General features: G+C 35.8%; 2 protein-coding genes across 2 annotated transcripts in view; one reads left to right on the top strand and one right to left on the bottom strand.

Annotated features, from left to right (window-relative positions):
• The window catches only part of man1b1b (mannosidase, alpha, class 1B, member 1b), a 30,680-nt gene extending 13,797 nt beyond the window's left edge, over nt 1-16,883 (top strand). The window contains exons 9-14 of the mRNA XM_030143558.1: nt 2,645-2,833; nt 7,278-7,468; nt 11,421-11,541; nt 13,723-13,917; nt 14,621-14,752; nt 16,074-16,883. Of these exons, the coding sequence (XP_029999418.1) occupies nt 2,645-2,833; nt 7,278-7,468; nt 11,421-11,541; nt 13,723-13,917; nt 14,621-14,752; nt 16,074-16,280 (1,035 nt within the window). The 3' untranslated portion in view covers nt 16,281-16,883. The remainder of the gene's footprint in view (nt 1-2,644; nt 2,834-7,277; nt 7,469-11,420; nt 11,542-13,722; nt 13,918-14,620; nt 14,753-16,073) is intronic.
• The window catches only part of dpp7 (dipeptidyl-peptidase 7), a 40,773-nt gene continuing 31,078 nt past the window's right edge, over nt 12,131-21,825 (bottom strand). Inside the window, exon 14 of the transcript XR_003936275.1 lies at nt 12,131-12,222. The gene's annotated coding sequence lies outside the window, so the exon portion shown is untranslated. The remainder of the gene's footprint in view (nt 12,223-21,825) is intronic.

The raw sequence follows: 21,825 nt of genomic DNA, 5'->3' as shown, positions 1-21,825 counted from the left end.
ACCCCGCAGGCCTGCATTCTCATCTTCCACAAAATTAAAACACTACAACACTAAGCCCGGTGAAAACCCAAACTACAACACACTGCACATTAATACTGTGTACAGATCAACCACTTTACAGTATGTAAATGTACAATAATAAAAATGACTGGCCCTGGCACTAATGCACAAATAAACCACCTGAACATCAGTACAGTCAGCACAGGTCTTGGCCTCGTTGACTGTTAATGGATTTGCTGGTGGCAGTTGTGTGTTCTGTTAAATACATAGTTGTTTCGTTAATGTCATAAATAGTGTGATGAAGAGCTGATGGAATTGTGATCAGTTATGTTGTTTTCATATAGATGATATTCCTTTGCTTTCCTACTGTAAATCAGGGAATAAATGACAATAAAAACAAAATAAATGGGAAAAAAAACACTTCAGTATCAGACAGACTTATAATTTTATCAATCTGTACCAGTATCGGTCTGGCGTTTCATAATCAGTGCATCCGTAGCCACCGGGGACCATGTGTTTGGAGCAGCTGGTTATACAAAAAACCTTTAGAGAAATGTGAGAACCAGACCTTTGTTTGGCCTGGAGTAACCACATCCTGATTCCAGTTCCTGTAGGATCGATGCAGATGCTACAGTAGTCCCAGGTTTCATTAGGGTTAAGAGTTTATGGGGCTGACTGACTTTAACCTGTTCACTACTGTCAGAAAATAGTGGAGTCACCACTGTCAAAATGTAGATTTATTCAAACAGTGAGTGCACAGAATCTCACACAACTCAAGGACATCAACATTTATTTATTTGCTTTTGTTTTCATAAATCTGTTAAACAACTTCAGACCTGCTCATGCATCAGCCTACAATGGGCAAAAAGTAGAAACTGGTGGAATACAGTAAAAATGTTAAATATCACTGTTGTCTTAAATTAAAAGTTGACATTAGAAAATATATGGTTATGCAGTGTAATGGCTAGGAGATGAAAAAATGTGGTTTTAATAGAAGTCGATGGGACAGTTTTTTCCACGAGGGTAACAACAAGGAGTAACTGACACTACAGAAAAATACTAGTCAGAATCAGCTTTATTGGCCAAGGACGTGAACACATACAAGGAATTTGGCTCCGTTTTTTTTCTTTGCTCACTTGTTTCAACATTAAATCTAAACAATATGAACCCAATCACCCTTGAACATAGACCTATAAACATTCAACTGGAGACAAGGACAACAACGGAATGAGATTTATATTGTAATATGTACAGAGTGCAAAGTGGAGTTTCATACAGTGAGTGGGTGTGTACAGGGATCCGGTCCATTAGAATATATGTTTATGTATATATTATTTACAGTGGGTTTTATATTTTAATACGTTCAGAAAGTACAAATTGGAGTTTTTATACAGTGAGTGGATATGTATAGGGATCCAGTCTGTTTGGGGTGTTAGAAAATATCAGTTCTGCAATATATCGCAATATTTCGTTTCACAATACTGTATCGATATTAAAAAGGACTGTATAGATATTTTTAGGTATTTATTCAAATGCAGATACGGCGGGAGGTTCATTTTTGTTTTTTTATTGTTTATGTCTTATTTATTATTATTTAACCCTGTTTTATTAAATAATGGTTATTTGAAGCATCCTAAAAGCACTTTTTACTGTCTGAGAGAGGCAGATGTTAGTTCCTTTGTTTGGGATTGCACAAAAATAATGTTATGATGGTAGTTATGAGCTAATAGAATATGAACATTTGAGCAAGACCTTAATCTGTAATGTCTATAAAACATAATTTAAGTTTTAACACAGGAAAATTTTGTGATATAGCATTAGATCCTGTTGTGATCAAATAAAAATGTGTTTAGTGTTTGTGCATATTTCTGGTGTAATTCGATTTTTCCAGGAAATAATCATTTTGTAAAAAAAAGAAACAAACAAAAAATTGTCTTTTTAACAGTATCATGATATATTGTGATAAATCATATCGTGATCCTAGTATTGTGATTTGTATCGTATCACCAGATTCTTGCCAATACCCACCCCTATTTATTATATGGAAAATATTTAAGTTTTTACTTTTTTGGTAAGAAATCATTCAGAATTCAAATAATTTAAGTGGCATTTAAAGGGTTAAAATCCTGAGAATGTTTGAATGTTTGGTAGTTTTGAGCAGGACAGAAGTTGTTTAAGAGATTTATTTAAAAAAAAAAAAAGCCAATAAAATGTACATATTTATACTGATGTATGATGATTCTATAGCAGTTTTTGTTCATGCACATTTTCATTTTTACCATGAAGACAACCAGAATGCAGTAAAGTTGAGAAGGGCACAAAGGTTAAGCACAATACATGTTAAACCCAAAATATGTCATGGTTTGACGAGCAACAGGCAAGTTATTTCCAAACTGAAGGTGGAATGTCCTTGGTTGTTCTGCTGGGTGTAAGTGGGAATGCTGGATACTGATAAGAAAACACTTCTTTATTGTGTTCCCACTGGCCTTCACACTTCTGTGGGTAAAAAATCATCAAGGATACATGTGTGAAATATTCAGTACACTCAGTATTTTTCCATCATGTTGATATTAAACTTAAACTCTTACTGTCACCTTTGTGTTCCACATGTAAATGTCTGTGTGTGATCTGTTGTTCTGTGCAGAAAGACATCGGCTCCAGGCTGATGCCCGCCTTCAACACCCCGTCCAAGATCCCCTACTCCGATGTGAACATTGGCAAAGGGACCGCCCACCCCCCTCGCTGGACCTCAGACAGTACCGTGGCCGAGGTCACCAGCATCCAGCTGGAGTTCAGAGAGCTGAGCCGGCTCACAGAGGACCCACAGTACCAGGTGAACAGACCACCCACACCTTACCACAACTGGTTTATGGGGTGACATGAGGGTGTAGTGGTTAGCACTGAACCCATAAAGACCCAGGGCTACTTTTGTGGCAGTTCCTGAATGAATTTTTCCTCTATATTTTACCTTTCTTTAGTTTATCACGATTTATTCTAATATTATCTTGGGTATTTTGTGTTTTTCCCATGAAAATCAAATACTTTCCTGTATTTAATTCACTGATCAGGTAGATGTTCCTAAAAACTCAGATTATAGTTGAAGGTTATTATATCAGAAACAGAAAAACTGAAGAAAGTGAGTTTTTCAATGAAGGTATCATTAACTGAACATAAATCAAGTGTGTCCATCCACTGTCATTGATCCAACTCCATGGGTTTTACTGGTGAATCAATGTTGAAGATGACTGTTTCCATGGTAACTACGAAGCCTCTGAATGTCCAAATGGGTCATATCTGATGATCATGAAAAGATGACAAAGTGCATTTTACACTAATTATTTACATGTGTCGATACACTGGAAAAAATGCCCCTCTAAAAACAAGTAAAACAAAAAATGAATACAAGATATTTTTGCTTGAATTAAGCAAAAAATAATCTTCCAATGGAACAATTGAAAATTATCTTGGTAAGATTTCTTGAAATAAGATTTTCAAGATCTCTTGTCTAAAAATAAGTTACACCAATTATTTACATGCATTGATAGGATTAGTGTTTCAGGAGGTATGAAACAGTTTAGATCAGTAGATGCTTTTGGTCACCAGTGGATGTTTGGGTCTTTATGGGTTAAATAAACAAGAAGGTTCCAGGTTCAACTCTCAGTTTGAGCCTTTCTATGTTGAGTTTTTCTGTTCCTCCAGTTTCCTCTGCCATTAAAAACAGGTACATATGGGTTAATTTACCAGTTGATGCTCCTGACCACAATGCTGAAGATCTGCAGCTCACTGCTTTTAATTAACGTGCTGATGCTGTTGCTCTTGGTAGTTCTTCTGGGTTCAATTGACCTTTATTTAATATAACCTTTAGGGCTTGCGGCTGGGCTTCTTCAGACACTGCTTTCTATCTGCATCTCCCTGCACTTTAGTTCTCCCAGACTTTTACAGCTTAATCAGACAGTTGTTTACAGTCTTAAAACTCAGTAAATCTGACGAAGTGGAGCTAAGCCAAATCTGTCAGTGAAGAGCTTAGAGTCTGAGAGATGAACAGGAGATTCAGCCTTTTACTGTTGATTTAACATCTTCGCTGTCTCAGGATTTAAGTAAATTGTAGCAGAATATAATGCAGGCAGATATCGCGTATCAGCATGTCTGTCTGTTGTCATATTGTTTCCAGAGAATAACTGGTAAACCATTCAGCATTTCCCACCAGACTGGCTCAGTGTCGTCTGCCCTGCCCTGGGTCATTATTTCATTGCTGGAGCATAAACTATAAAATCATTCAATATTTTTCCAGTGAAGTACTTGAGAAACTACTCATCTCCCCTGTTCTCAGCAGGTGAACTCACTACTCTCAATCTTCCATCACTAGTTTGTTCTGACATTAAAGCGTCACAGGGTAAATTAACTAGAACTCGTATCATCTGCTGGGTTTTGTTTTTCTAGATCAGGGGTGTCAAACATGCTGCACGCAGGATGAATTTGAAAAGCGCAAAAATTACACTTAAGATATTAACAATCAAGGATGTTGAAGTCATTTTAGTTCAGGTTCCACATACAGACCAACATGATCTCAAGTAAAATAATAGCATAAAAACCTATGAGTAATGACTCCAAATTTTTTAGCTTACTGGCCAACAGGCTGTAAGCTATTGTCGTCATGCGGCGTCCAGCGTTGTCGTTGTCATCTGTCGTCCGTTACAAAACTTTTAATTGTCTTCTTCTCCGCAACTACAATTCCAATTGACTTCAAACTTGGTATACAGCTTCTTTATGATGATGTCAACTCAAGGTATTGAAATTATTTCCATCCAGATCTGATTCTGGATTTGATGTGACTTTGAAAAATTTCCCCATTGTAAGAGATAGGAAGTGGATCGATGCAATAACTCAGTAAATATAAATGATATCCAGTGTAAATTTCTACAGTCCAGCCCTGATGGGGAGATGACCAAAACATAATGTCCACATACTGATCAGGATCTTCTTCTGGATCTGGAACTGATGCAAAATTTAACATGGGCTCTTATGGGGAAAACATTTCAATCGTCGTCTTCTCCGAAACTCCAGTTCTGATTGACTTTAAACTTAGTATACAGCTTCTGTATGATGATGTCAACACATGGTATTGAAATTATTTCCATCCAGATCTGATTCTGGATTTGATGTGACTTTGAAAAATTTTCCCATAATAAGAGATAGGAAGTGGATTGATGCAATAAATCAGTAAGTATCACTGATATCAAGTTGGAATTTGAATTTTTTACCGATCTGATTGGAATATGACAAAAACATGGGCTATTTCTAATATAATAAATACACATAACTGGGTGATAATAAATGGCATCTGGATACATTTCCCAAAGCTTTCAATTTGGCCGGTAAGCTACAGGGCCATTGGTCCTATTTTTTTTTCTTGGTTTAATGTAGAAAAAAAATTTACATTATGTCCATAAATACAAATTGTTTTAATGCAAAAAAATTAAATTATGAAAATATTTACATTTACAAACTATCCTTTAACAAAACAGTGTGAATAACCTGAACAAATATGAACAACCTGAAATGTCTAAAGAAAAATAAGTGCAACTTTAACAATATTCTGCCTCTTATTAAATGTTTTGTGCCTTTGTAGATTCGATCGGTAATGCACATGTATAAATGATAAGTTGAGGCATAATATTATTAAAATTGCGCTTATTTTTCTTAAGAAATTTAATTTTGTCAGGTTGAGTTGTCATTATTTATAGGGTGTTATTTTACTGGTCCGACTCATGTGAGATCAAATTGTGAAATGAGTTTGACACCCCTGGTCTAGATAATGAATCCCAGTGGCCACGGTCATGCATCCAGAGCAGCAGCACGAAAACCCAAGTCATGTTCAGTCAAATGTGTGGTTATAGGAACAATCAGAAACACAGCAATGATCAGGTTACATCACATCTGTCAGAAAACATTAGTCAAATACCCTCATGTATAATCACCCAGGCTTTACAGTCACCACTTCTCATGTTGGAGTTTTTATTTAGATGTTTAGATCATCATATTCATTTTTTTTATAATTGTATGGTGGACAGAGACTAGTTACAGCTGGTTCAGTGTAAATATAGTTATGTTTTATTACTAGTTGAACAGCCTGGACATGATGCTTTTACTGGTTTCTTAACTAGCTGCTTTTCCACAATATATAAGGATAGTATATTTTGCTAGAACTGTTTTTGCGTTGGAAAACAGGACAATGAGGATCCTCCAGATCCATTTGTCTGGATGTAACATAAACAGGAGGGTGTGGTGATGAGTAATGATCTCAGCCTTTCTCTTTTTACTCTTAATGGTCACAGGCTCAGAAGCAAACAGACTCACTGCTCCCTGACTGGTTTCTAATAGAATATGATACTAATACTGAATACACGGTATTAAAGCTGTCAACAGGACTCTAAGCCTTTAACCAGGGCAGTTTAGTTTCTTTTCAGGCTGGATAATAAGGATAAAAATCAGTAATATCAATATATGTTGCATGAATGACAATACACAGTATATAAATCATTGTTTTTCTGATATTGGTGGAAATTTCAGCCTTACAAGTTGTCCCAACAAAACTTTTTTTTTCTTTTTTTTAATCTCAATTTCTCTCAACGTTGATTTTGTTTTATCCATGACAATCCATGATGTTTATAAACTATATGGACAAAAGTATTGGAACACAGCACGTCTGCAGCTGTAAGATGTCCTGTTCATGCTAAATTGTGATTTAAAAACATCAAAATTTCCTTAAAGTTTAATGGGAGATTTTTCTTTTTCAGTGAGATGTGAAGACCGTAGATGGTTAGTTGTGGTAGAAAATTATTTACAGTCAAAGCAGGAAAAATATTTTAGAAATTTAGAGGTAGAACCTTTAAAATCATAGTCATTGATTTTTAAAAAAAACAAACAAAATTAGTGTTGAGGGAAATTAAATAAAACCCATCTCTGAGGCATTTTAGAAGCAAAGATCATTTAAATCAAACTAACCAATGCAAGGATATTTATCCCAATATAACAGTGTATGATATTTGTCATTATTGTTTTGCATCCCAGACCCTGTTAAAAAAGAAACACCTGAATTCAACGTGTCCACATACTTTTGTCCATGTAGTTTATCACTTGCATCTGTTTTCTTGCAGCTTGAACATCAGATCTGTTGTGATATCGCCTCTTTGGGATTAAAAGGAAAAGTCTTACGTGTCGATCAAAATCTTTCTTTTTTTCTATCTGGTCTAATCCCTGTCCTTGTTTTGTCCCAGGCCGCTGTGGCTGAGGTCATGAGGCAGGTCCACAAACTGGACGGGAAACTGGACGGACTCGTCCCCATGTTCATCAATACCAACAACGGCCAGTTCACCCATCAGGGCATCTACACACTGGGCGCCAGGGCCGACAGCTACTACGAATACCTGCTGAAGCAGTGGATCCAGGGAGGCAAGAAGGAGACACAGTGAGTGAAGAACACTGGGGTTTTGGTTTGTGTTTTTAAATCTGTCCTCCAATATAAGTGTACAGGGGCCACGAGTTGCGTGACAGTTTTGATCTAAGAGGGTTTTGAACCTTACATCAATTCCCTCTATTGGTTGGATTTAATTAGTTTATTACCGTATGGATTTTACCTGATGGGAGAACAGAACAGAGTTATACACAAACACTGAAACAGACCCTGAAATGGAAACAAACGGGCAAAAACAGAACAGTACCAGTAACAATAAACAGTACCAGCAATAAACAGAACTGACAACAATAAATGATAACAGCAATAATCAGTACTGACAGCAATAAATAGTACCAAGAGCAATAAACAGTACCAACAACTGTAAAAACGGCAACAAACAGTACCAGCAACAATAAATAGTACCAACAACAATAAACAGTACCAGCAATTAACAGTGCTGACAACAATAAACGGTACCAACAGCAGTAAACAGTACCAACAGCAACGAACTGTACCAACAGCAATAAACAGTACCAACAACAAACAGTACCAACAGAACCAAACGGTACCAACAGAAATAAACACTATCAACAACAAACAGTACCAACAGAAATAAACACTACCAACAGCAATAAACAGTACCGACAGCAAACAGTGCCAACAGCAATAAACAATACCAACAGCAGTAAACAGTACCAACAGCAGTAAACAGTACCAACAGAAATAAACACTACCAACAACAATAAACAGTACTGACAGCAAACAGTGCCAACAGCAATAAACAATACCAACAGCAGTAAACAGTACCAACAGCAGTAAACAGTACCAACAGCAGTAAACAGTACCAACAGCAACAAACAGTACCAACAGCAACAAACAGTACCAACAGCAACAAACAGTACCAACAGCAGTAAACAGTACCAACAGCAGTAAACAGTACCAACAGCAACAAACAGTACCAACAGCAGTAAACAGTACCAACAGCAGTAAACAGTACCAACAGCAACAAATAGTACCAACAGAAATAAACAGTACCAACAGCAATAAATGGTACCAACAATAATAAATGTCCGTCCGTCCATATGTGCAAAAACTTTGGCATAGACTGAAGGCCCAGGGTTTTCAAGTGCAGGCACCTTATTTTCCAGTAGTGGTTACATTAGTTACAGTAGAAATAGTCAGGAAAGGAAGTGGAGAGGAGAACTTGAATAACTGCCTCCTCAGTGAGAAATGGAAAGAGCTAAATATAAACACAAGTCAAGGCTCTTAATATTCCTTGGTAGCTGTTGCTGCATTTATATATTAATGATATTCATGAAGAATGTATCTGTAGCTGCAAAAGCTGTCACCACATGTTATCTTAAAACAAACCCCCGCATGAGACCTTTTTATAGAGATTTTCAAATACGCTCCATGAAATAGATGACTTTTACACTGGAGGAGACGGAACGGAGGTTGGACCAGTGGGAATACTTCAACCTGGGTTCATATGAAGGAAAAACCTGAGTTTCCAGATAATAACAGTACAGTCGAGGCAGAATTCACATAAAAAAGAAAACAGATTCTTAGTTTTTCATATATAGGGATTATGTCAAATAAGTCATGTTTGTGCAAAATCCTCTGGATAAATGTTAAGTAAATATGAAATATAAGAAACATAAATGCACTATATTTATATAGACTTGAGTTCATAGATATACATACTGTTATACATTCATACACCAGTGCCACTCACACTGGTGTATGAATGTTTGGTGGTGGTCGGAGGGGCCGTAGGCACAAAATGGCAGCCACACTTCTGTCAGTCTGTCCCAGGACAGCTGTGGCTACAAATGTAGTTTACCATCACCAGAGTGTGAAGGTGAGAGCGAATGAATAATGGGTCAATAATGTGAAGCGCTTTGGGTGTCTAGAAAGGCGCTACATAAATCCAATCCATTATTATTATTATTATTATTATTATTATTATTATTATTATTATTAATATTATGTCTAGTCATATTTTATTTTATTCTCCTTTACTTCTATTATGTTGCTTTTTGTCAAATTTTATATTCTATTTTCTTTTAGTTTTTGTAATTTTATATTCACTCTTTTCTTATTTTCTGGCATTGTTTTTTTTTTTTATTTAGGCAAGACACTACAGGTGAATAGGGTAAAATTTAAAAATAATAGACATCACCATGAAACGCTCTCACTTGACTACTTACAAGTATGAAAAAAATGTATTACAAGTTTTTGAAATTTGTATGTTTAATTATGCAAATTAGGCATTATATCATTAAATATGTCCAATTTTGTGTATATTTTCAGTAGATTGATCTGAACAAATGATAAAGCCAGGTGCAATTTTTTTTCCCATTTTGTTTACATACAAGATAAAAAAAAATTACAGACAGATTTCAGGATATCTGCTTTCATTACCTGGGAAATCAAATATACTGTCCAGCCTTAAAAAAAATACATTTCCGCCATATTTGTTTTGATTACAATATCACATAAATCAGGCCAGGAAGGATTTATTAACAGATCCCTCTGCTGTAAATATCTTCAGAATACTGCTAAGCGTGTAAGTGGAAAGTTTGGTGTACATAGGTGCTACATAGGCTGAGATGTTTCTACTGAGGAATGACAAAAAAACATTTTGAGAAAACGGCATTTAAAGATTTAAATAGGGGAATTCAACGCATTTGTATGGGAAAGAATAGCTCGAAAACAGAATAAATGCTCAGGCCCGTAGTAATAATTATACAGAATAATTCAAGCTCATGAAATTTGATTATTTAATAGTAAAAGTAGGACTCCTAATTTCATTGAACACACGACGACAAAGTCTTTTCTCTTCTCTTCTCATGAGCTGCTCTCAGCCGTAGAGCAGAGGATGTAATGATATTCTATTCAGCGCATATGTTACTGTGACTGTTTGTATGATTAATCAAACTTTAATGGTGGATGCCCTGCAGACGTGCAGCGCCTCCGGAGGCTCAGGCTTCCATTACAGCGCTTTGTCTACTTTAATAATTTGTCAGTGCATTAGTGTGTTTGTTCAGGCGTCGGACTGCATTAGTCGTCTGTACATTGAGCTCAAATAGGACAAGAGCTTTCAATTCACCCTGTAGCAGATATATATTAGATCAGGGGCGTTAAACATATGGCCCGTGGGCCAAAACCGCCCCGGGTTCAGTCTGGCCTGTGGGAGGAATTCATGAAATGCAAAAATTACACTGAATATATTAACAATAAAGGAGGTTAAAGTCATTTCAGTTCAGGACATTCAGACAAATATGATGTCAAATGGGTCAGACCTGTAAAATACTATCATGGCAACCTATAAATAATGAATAAACTCCAAGTTTTTCTCTTTTTTTGTGGAAAAAAAGGAAAGTTACATGACAATGTTTCCATTTACAAATGATCCTTTGACAAAAAATGTGAATAACCTGAACAAATATGAACATGAAATGTCAAGAGAAGTAAGTGTAATTTTAACATCATTTTGTTAATGTTTCTCAAGTTTTTCTTCATTTTTGTGCATGTTTTGTTCTTACTGCTTAATTTGATCATATTTGTTTTGGTTTATTTGGTTATACTTTTTTTTGTTTGTTTGTTTCTGTTAATTGTGTTTTCCAAATTTCTTAAAATTGCTATAAGTTTTAATGCACATGTGTAAATGATAAACTGAGACATAATATAGTTAAAATTGCGCTTATTTTTCTTAAGAAATATCAGGGTGTTTGTAGATGTAAACATTTTCATGAACACATTTTATTTTTTTCCACTGCAAAACACAGAAATGTTTGCAGTTGACATTATGTATAGGTTATTCTATTATTTTACTGGTTCAGCCCAGTTGACATCATAATGGGTTGAATGTGGAACCTGAACTAAAATGAGTTTGACGCCTCTGCATTAGAGAAAATCCACCTTCAGTGAGTAATCAGTATGTATGTGTGTGTTGTTTCAGGCTCCTGGAGGACTATCTACAGGCCATCGAGGGGGTCCAGAAGAACCTGGTACAGAAGTCTTCCCCAAACGGACTCACCTTCGTTGGAGAGCTTTCCCACGGACAGTTCAGCCCCAAAATGGTCAGTGACTTTAACTGTGTCCAATCACAGGCTTGTGCTGCTGCTTCAAAGAATGTGATTCCTATACATTGATTTGGTTAAATTAGTGAAAATACTCAGAGTAATGACTGGAAGTTGGGAGTTGGGTTAAAGTTGACCTTAGAGTGTTGCACATTTCTTATTCCTGACACTTATTTACAACAAGATTATGATAAGATTTACTTTATTGACCCTGAATGGAGAAAATTCAAATGTACAGCAGCACAAAACAACAGGCATCAAATACAAAGAAAGATAAAGAGAAGATAAAAATAAAAACAGTTTGTAAAGGTGACTAAAAATGACAGAAATAATAATAATAATAACTAGAAAAGCACTCGGAGAGCGCAGACCTCCACCAAGGCAGATCAGTCCCCCCCCATCACCACCAAAATTTAATCATTTGTTCCTTGTGCCAGTGTCAGCCTTTCCTGAAAATTTCATGAAAATCTGTCCATAACTTTTTTTAATATATTTTATTGTGCAGTTTTCAATTATGTAAAACATACACGAAAAAAACAACAAAAAACAAACAAAACAAAACACAAAGGCTCAGATGTGTGTGAAAGAGGAGCAGAGGCTGAAGACAGTCACTGGAACACAGATATACTCCCTAGTCCAGTTTAACTTCCTCCAAGTATGCGAGAAATGGAGTCCAAGCATCTGAAAAAGTGTTCACAGAACATCTCCTCAAAGACCTGAGCTTTTCCATCTGTATTAATGACACCATATTATTGACCCACGCTTGAAAAGATGGAGGGTTTGGAGACTTCCATTCTTTTAATATCAGTCTCTTAGCGATTATCATTCCAAGTTCCAGTGTAATGTTGCAGGGATATTCCCGACAGTCTGAGAACAGCCAAAAATAGCAAGTCTTGGTTTGTCCATAACTTTTTGAGTTATCTTACTAACAGACACACAGACAGATAAACAAACAAACAATGACAGAAGATGACTGAATGTTTCCAGACCATTGTCTAATGTCGGATTGTTGTCCTTTTAATACCACAACAGGATTCATCATGTACAACTAAAACAACTTTGACACACAGTGTTGCACTTTAACTCCTTAACCACATGTTTGTATTTTATTAAATTTGCTAACTTTCTGACATCTAGTGAAGTTAAAAACATCAGTTTAAACCAATAATATACGGAAATATTTGTCCATTTCTGATTTTGGAAGGAAAATACTGTTAAATTCTCAGTACTGAGGTAGATTCTTGTCTTGTCACATGGATGTTGTGTCTATAATTGACAAATAAGATTTTTACTAAAAATAATTTAGTCGAATAGATCATTTACGTAGTCACACAGTCAAGTTTTGATCAGTAACTGTGACATGTTATAATTATTTTATAATTAAATAGGCAGCTCTGTTACATCCAACACTGTATGTTGTAACATGTACAGTCCTGTGTAAAAGTCTTCAGTTTAGTAAAGTTCTAAAGTCCACACATTTACATTTGTCTCTGTATTTAGATCCAGTCTGGTATATGTGAAGTATGAACAGCATTAAAAACAAATGTTTTGGATTTAAAACAGCCTCTATAAACCAAAGTGATCATATTCAGTGTGCCTTCCCTTTGTACTTAACATGTCTTTAACCCTTTTGTTTAGACAACATGAGATTTATTGCATTATTTTTCTGATTTTTATACCAGGTTTCATTCAACGTATGTCAGATGTTTCTAATTGTCTGTGCTGCTTCTTGTCATGAGGTCAGAGGTCACATTAAATAGTGACTTTAACCTTTACAACACATTTAGTCAATTTTTTTTTGTTTTGTTTAAAGTTGTGCACGTTTCCTGTATTTTCTTGTTGCATCTGACAAAAAGAGAATAAGAAATGAATATGTATGATCATTTCAACCCTGAAAAACAACAAAGATGAAGGTGGAATAAGACTTTTGCACAGGACTGTGTTGTGGTGTTTTATTTTTAATTTAAAGTCTCCCAAAAAAAAAAAACACACTGCTTCTTCTCTGTTGTTCATATTGGATATTGATCACTGTCAGTCTCCATCAGTCTAAACACAACCTGACATGAGTTTGATTTACCTCTGTTGATAAGTGTGATTTATTACCTGTTACAATGACAAGACATTCAATTCTATTTCTTACTTTTCTTGCGTATTAAGTGTGTTTGTGTTTTTTTGGGTCAGGACCACCTGGTGTGTTTCCTTCCTGGGACCCTGGCCCTCGGTGCTCATAATGGCCTGCCAGCCGATCACATGGATCTGGCCAAACAGCTGATGGAGACCTGCTACCAGATGTACCTGCAGATGGAGACGGGCCTCAGTCCGGAGATCGTCCATTTCAACATGCACCAGGGCAGCATCCGGGACATCGACGTGAAGGTTTGTGGAGATTCTTACAATGTCCTGAATGTCTACGACTGTCTGAGGGTGAAGGAAAATCCCAGAAATGACATCTGAAGTGACAACACCGGATCTTAACGAGTGTCTGGGACCCACTGCTCTTCCATAAATGGGTTTAAATGACCCGTGGTAAAATCAGTGTGTTTTTATGCCACTTTAGTCATTTTGTCAGGTTAAAAATAATCATTTATATTATATTTTGGTCCCAAAAAAAGAGTAAGTTCATGTTTGAGATGGGTTTTTTTTTGGGTTTTTTTGGTTTGTTTTTTTACCTTTAGAACAATTTTAAAATGTTTTTAAAAATTTAAGTATATAGTGTATATAAAAGAAATAGAACAATGTCCTCATCCATTTTCTGAGTGAGTCCGTTCTTTGGTTTTGCTGTAAATGAATCAAAGGTTCAGAAGAAATTTTGTTGTAAATCAATGTAGGTCAATCTGACCCATTTTTGGAATCTTGGGGCAGGAATACAAAAACTAGAATTTCATAAAATCTATAAAAGGAAAGTTAAAAGTTTCAATGTTATAATGTCAATAACATGTTTTTGAGGAATACCTGGAATATGAAATAATAACTTTTCATTACGAAGATATTACAAAAAAAGACAACCTCACCAGGTGTTTTTTGACCCACCTCTGCATCTAAGGGTTAATGAACTGTTTGTGTTTCGTTTGTGCTTCAGCTCGCAGACAGACACAACCTGCTGAGACCAGAGACGGTGGAGAGCCTCTTCTACCTTTACAGATTCACCAAGGACCACAAGTACCGGGACTGGGGCTGGGAGATTCTGCAGAACTTCAACAAGTACACCAAGGTCAGGAAACTGGAAACTACCTGATTACACACTGTCAATGTCATTGTTCTATGAAATTATTGGAATTTCTAAGATCTATTGAATAAAAGGTTTTGTTATTTAGACTATGAACCAAAAACTCATTATCTTCACACTCAGGACTACAACAAACAGATTCAGGTACAGCCTCTACCCTTATGTTTGTATCTTATTTTTCAATATATATTTTCAGTATGATTTGTGTGATAAGTTTTATATACAGTCAGATTTTCATTGTTACTGTAACAATGACAAAGACTTACTCTATTCTATTCTAGATACCCTAGAAACTAAACAGTTACAGTTGCAGGTCATGTTACACAGACTTCATTTCTTCCATTTGAAATCCTTCTGATCAGATTCTGACACTAAATAAAGTGTTTTCAAAACCCTTTTAACAGTTAAATCTGTGCTGAACTTGACATGTGCAAAGTGACTGAACCCACTGGAAATACAAAGGAAGGTTTCCAACATCACCTTTGTCTGTTTAGCACTTGGAACTATTAACGAGTTCATATATCTTTTATGGTGTCCCAAAAGTTTTTAGCATCTGTGTAGTATTTCTAGTATTATTTTCATGTAGCTGTAGATCAGAGGTGTCACTCATTCTAGTTCAGGGGCCAAATTCAGCCCAATATGATCTCAAACCAGTGAAATGATGATCTATAAATAATGACAACTCCAAACTTTTCTGAAAGATTTAGAGTGGAAAAAGTAAAATTACATGATGAAAAATGAGAATAAATTGTACAACCGGACACTTTTGAAGAAAAATAAGCACAATTCTAAAGCTGTGCCTCAGTTTATCATTTATGAACGTACAGATCCCAGTGGATCTACAAATACACAAAACATTTCATAACAGTCAGAATATTGAGACATTATGACATATACTAGACATTTGAGTTTGTTCATATTTTTTCAGGTTATCCACATTTTTTGTGAAATAAGTTTGTAAATGTCAACAATTTCATGTAGTTTTACTATTTTGCACTAAAACAAAGAAGAAATTGGAGTCGTCATTATTTATATGTTATTCTGTTATTATTTTACTGGTCTGACCCACTTCAGATTAAATTTTGCCTGAGCTAAAATAGTTTTGACACCTTGGACTAATATCTGTTAATATCTTCAGTGTAACTTTTGCATTTCATAGATTCATCACATGGGCCTGATTGGACCCTTTGGTGGGCCGGGTTTGACCCCCCCTGCTGTAGATGCTCTGTCTGGACTCTTTGTCTTAATTTCGTGTTTGTAAAAACAGTTTTAGATTTGATGTTTAACTCCTGACCTTTGACCTCAGGTTTCCTCCGGGGGCTACACCTCCGTCAATAACGTCCGCGACCCGGACTACCCGAGCCCCCGCGACAAGATGGAGAGTTTCTTCCTGGGCGAGACCCTGAAGTACCTGTACCTGCTGTTCTCCAACGACACCGACCTGGTCAGCCTGGACCGGTACGTGTTCAACACCGAGGCTCACCCTCTGCCCATATGGCCTTCCACTGCGTGATCCACACCCACAGGTGGCATCAAACTGCACAAGTATCTCAGGGTTTGTTTAACACCAACACATAGCATTAGAAGCCCTTATTCTGTCTCAGTGACTGGAAACCCTGAACACAAACAGAAAAAGCCTCTTTTCTACCGTTTGATTTGTGCTCGTAGCCATGGACGGTGGCTCCGTTGATCTCTTTGACTATTGTGTGTTTGCGTGGTCGACCTCTGAGACCCGATAGTGACGGTTTGTGCTGGAGAAGCAGATGAATGTTCGTGTCCTCTGAAGCATCACCAAGTGTCAGCGTTGAAGAAAAATTGAACAGTGACTTGAAGATGAGATGTCTTAATAGTTTGTTTAGTGGATGATTCAGTGTTGGATCTGTGCAGGTTTTTAACAAATGATGAGTTCATATTTATCTAAAAAAAAAAATAAACAAAAGGCCATTTTTATGTCAGGAATAGAGTCTCAACAGGGCGGAGGAGGTCCTGGAAAAGCATTTAGCACTTAACAGCCGACTGCTCGGAGCCGTTGGGTTTAATTTAAGGTTTATTTAAACCAGGGGTGTCGAACTCATAGTAGTTCAGGGGCCACGTTCAGCCCAATGTGGTCTAAAGTGGGCTGGACCAGTAAAATAAAATAGAATAAAAATAGAGTAATAACCTAGAAATAATGTTAAAGAAGTAAAATTAAATTATGAAAATGTTTACATGTACAAACTAGCCTTTAAGAAAATGTGAATACCAGGAACAACCTGAAATTTCTGAAGAAAAATAAGTGTAATTTTAACAATATTCTGCCTCAGTTTATCATTTCCACATGTACGTTACTGCTTACAAATCACAGTGGATCTGCAAATACACAAAATGTACAGTAATTTTGAGAAATTTGAGAACGACGATTACAATTAACAGAAAAATGCAACAAAATAAAGAATAACAAGAACAAAACTTGTACAAAAATGAACAAAAATTTGGGAAATAACAGTATGAACAGTATGACAAATAAATTAATACAAAACATGCACAAACATGAAGAAAAAACTGGAGAAACGTTTGCAAATTTTTTCAAGTTCTTCCCACGGGCTAAAGTGGACCCTGTGGTGGGCCGGTCTTGGCCCACAGGTGGTATGTTTGACACCCCAGGTTTAAACAAACTGCTGTAACTACGGTAACGGCGGTCAATGAACCTGCCGCTCCTCCAGCTCTGCTCGTGTTCGTACACAGGTGTGACTCTGACAGGGATACAAGGAAAAGCTAATTACTCATAGCACTGTGTGTAAACCGGTCCTGGAGTCCAGATGTGGGCCCTCTATGTGGGCCCTGAATACTGGACCGGCATCCATGCTGCATTCATGTCAGACGGGAAAAGCTAGTAAATCTGAGCACTGGAAGAGTTCAGACCATGAGCAGGATTTCCACCTGATTGATAAGTTACATTTATATACAGATGAATTTGTTACTGTGTACGACGGCGTATTAGGACGACATAAGAAAATAAAAACACTTGTCACTATGAGAATAAAATCGTAAATGTATCGAGATTTTTTGAATTTTATGAGAATAAAGTCAAATACAAAACATGTTATAATTTTATGAGAAGAGTTTAAAAAAACAAAAAAAGCCTCATAATTTAACGAAAATAATGTCGTACTTTTATGAGCTGCAAGTCTTAATATTTCGCGAATGAAACCATAATATGAGAATTATGTTGTAATTTAAAAACAGGTGGTTAAAAGTATCATAATTTACAAGATTAAAGTTGTACCCGCTTGTCGCAAAATGGCGAACTTGGCACATTTTGTGAGGTTATTACTTTTTTTGGGGGTTTACGCACAGCCAAATACTGAGCCTTTTAGCCCCGCCCACCATCAACATGTTAGCATTAGTCGTCCGGTCCAACAGAAGTGAAAGTTGCAGATTCGCTGTAACCGGAAACTCTGACATCAACAAAGCTTACAATTTCTAAATTATGACTATTCGTCGCACTATTGCAAATTTATTTTCAAAATATTATGACTTTAATCTCATAAAAGTACAGGATTATTTTCGTTAAATTCTGAGTTTTTTAAAACTATGACTTTAGTCTCATAATAGTATTATGGCTTTATTATCAAAATAGTACGACTTTAATCTCATAAAAGTACGACATTATTTACGATAAATTATGAGTTTTTTAAACCTACGACTTTATTCACGTAAAATTATGACTCTTTGTGTTCAACTCTATTCTCATAAATTACGAGTTTTATCTCGATATTTTACGACTTCATTTTCATAGTGTCAAGTGTTTTTTATTTTCTTATGTGGCCCTAATACGCCGTCGTAACTGAGAGACGTTAACATCATTGTTAAATTGATTAGTAAAGTCGTACCTAGTCAACAGGGAGTCATGGATAAACGTCACATTAATGTTAACACGTCTCAGCTGATTCCAAAGACATGGTTGATGTGGATTAAAAGGTTTACGAGATGAGCCATTTTTAAATATAAAACAGATCATACCACATTTAAACACAGACGAGGCTCCTGTACTCAACCTCCTAGCGTCCAATCGGTTTAATCAATGCTATAAAAAGCCAAAGACAAATATTGATTTTACGTCACTGATTCCAAAGCTTTGACATGTTGATTCTTCTTGGTCATTAATGGGATTCTGAGGTCTGTTATTACAGTCTAAAAACCTGCAGTTGTAGAATCTAGTATTTTTATGTCATAAATGAAGGAAATGAGTTCAAATCAATCAATCAAATTATCTTTTTGCCAAATTACTGCTTTGTTATTGAGCAGCTGCAGCGTACTGTACAGCGATCCAGTCGTCATTATTAAATAAACCTGTTTTCGCTGTAGATTACTCACAGAAACATCGTACACAGCTTTATTTTGTTCACGAGGTTTACTAATTACTGTTAATAAATGTGTCTGATGTCGGCTAATCGGATCAAACTGTCAGTATGAGAACATGTTTACAGTAAATGATGGGTGATTTTTTAAAATAAACTGAAGTTATCTTTATGACTTAATAGTAACAAAAATATGACTGTTAGCGTACTATCACAACTGCTGTGGCTGGATCATGAATTTAACCGATAATATAATTAAAGCTGATGAGTTTGTACCATTTCTCTGGTGGTTCAGCTCTAAATATAAAATTGTCATGTGCAGGGTTTACTAGAGGTATTTTCAAACAGCCAGGTGTGAGTATATGTGACTTCCTCTTCTCATTTCCTAATTTGTAGCTGTTTGATTCCCCAGTTCTGTCTTGTTTCTGACATTTGAGCAGTTGAAAAGACGTCATATTGGTTAAATATTTATAATTAATTCTCCAAAACAGTCAGTCAAAATGACATCAGTCGCTTTTCCATTGGACATACGCGCAAAACTTTACTAAATGTTGAAAAAACAGAAGTGCGTAATCATTTATTCCATTAAATCACAAATGCCAGCACTTGTTTATTTATTATCGCGAGATGACATGAGAAGTCATTAAATAAACATGGCGATGAACATAAATATTACATTGATTTACAGATAAATTCATTATTATCATATATCACCCCTCTATCCTGTATTAAATTAAAAAATGTGTCCGACTCTGGCTTCATGACATGAATGCAGCATCAGCCTCCAGTTTCATTCCAGTTGTTGCCAAGCAGCATAATTTACTGTGAAGCTTTTTTGTTTTATAAAGACTCTCATTCTCTGAAGGTTTTTCTTTTTTTTTTTTTTTTTTTTTTTTTTTTTTGCTGAGCAGCTGCTATTTTCTCTGAATGTTCCATTTATTTGTCATTTTTCTTGTTAAGGTGTAGTCTTTTCCGTTTAGGTGAGAAGAATCAAAACTGTAAGATTTAACTATAAATTTAGCGTAATATATTGAGTTGTAGTGTTCGTGGAAAACAGTCCCAGACATCTGCCCTTAGACGGTCAGCTCTATTTGTGTGTTTAATTTAGTAGCTACATTCCTGTAAATACCACTAGTGTATATGATTATTATTCAGCTTCAGATGGTTGGTTTTATGGATTTGTATTGAGACCAAACTCATGTTTCTATTCTGTGTTTTCCTTGTGGTGTCTCACGTGTGCCTTTAATGTTGTTGCAGACGACATTCAGAAACTAATGTTACCTGTCTTGTACGTCCATTTCTGTCCATGCAGGCTGTTTTCAACATGTGTGTATGTGGGTCAATATCATTAGAAGGTGCCTTTGGTGTCCCTTATAAACACACGGCAAAATAATGAAACTCTGGGCTTTCATCATGAATGGGCCAGCACTTACACATATATTAGTACAAGTTTAAACTTCTGGAAATGTGAATTTATGTTTTACAAGTTTCTTTGAGAGAATGTACCTGATTCGTGCATACCCCTCACACTGCCCGTCTAACTTTAGCAAGTTTAAAAAGTACTTAAATTATGTCATTATGAGTTGTTTTTTTTTTTCGATAAAGCAAGTCAGTTTGATAATTTATATTTAATTTTCATAATATTTAACATTCTACATGTGTCCTTGAACTGGCTGTCCACCCTGTCACTTTTAGGGGAATCGCCCCTTTAACGAGGCTTACGCTGTTGGGGGCCGACAACAATCCTCTGCTTTCCCAACCGTTTGAAAAAAACACACCACCTGATGTCCAAATATGACATCATGTAAACTCAAAGTAGTGGCATGACGAAAGAGAAGGCAAAAGCAGAGGCAGGTGTATTTATACGGCACATTTCATGTACAAGACAATTCAAAGTCATAAAATATTAAAAGCATTACAGCATGGAAGCAATAAAAAGTATGGGCATGAGAAAAACAAACAAAAAAAATCTGATAAATAGGTAAAACGGCTAAGCAGATAAAACAAATAAAAACGTTTAACTTAAAAGAAACAGTGCAGATCTGAACTGATGAATTAAAAACTCTGTTCAAATGCAGCTGAGAACAGGTTCGATATGAACTTAATTTGAGCTACATGGACCTGACAGTGGCAGAATAATGGTCAGAACCAGTTATTCCCACAAAACTCCCCCTAGTGCAGGGGTGTCAAACTCATTTTAGTTCAGGGGCCACTTTAAGCCAAATTTGATCAGCAGTGGGCCAGACCAGTAAAATAATAACATAATAAGGTATAAATAATGTCAACTCCAAACTTTCCTCTGTGTTTTAGAGCGAAAAAAGTAATTTTATATGATGAGAAGGTTTACATCTACAAACTATCCATTCAAACGATGTGATTAACATGAACAAACTGAAAAAATAAGTGTAATTTTAACAATATTCTGCCTCAGTTTATCATTTACACATGTACATTATAACTTACAGATCACAGTGGATCTACAAACACACAAAAACATTTACTAACAGGCAGAATCTTGTTAAAATTGTTCTTACTTCTCTTAAGACATTTCAGGTTGCTCATATTTGTTCAGGTTATTCACATTTTTTTTGCAAAATGAAACTTTATTTTAGTGTAAATACATGAAAATATTTACATTTACAAAGAGAAAAAATTTGAAGTTGTCATTATTTATATGTCATTGTGATAGTATTTTACTGAAACCTGCCCACTGGAGAT

This window comes from Sphaeramia orbicularis, chromosome 9 (assembly GCF_902148855.1).
Source record: "Sphaeramia orbicularis chromosome 9, fSphaOr1.1, whole genome shotgun sequence".
Taxonomy (NCBI): Eukaryota; Metazoa; Chordata; class Actinopteri; order Kurtiformes; family Apogonidae; genus Sphaeramia; species Sphaeramia orbicularis.
Note: the sequence above shows the minus strand (reverse complement) of the source record. Positions and strands in the feature narration are given on the sequence as shown.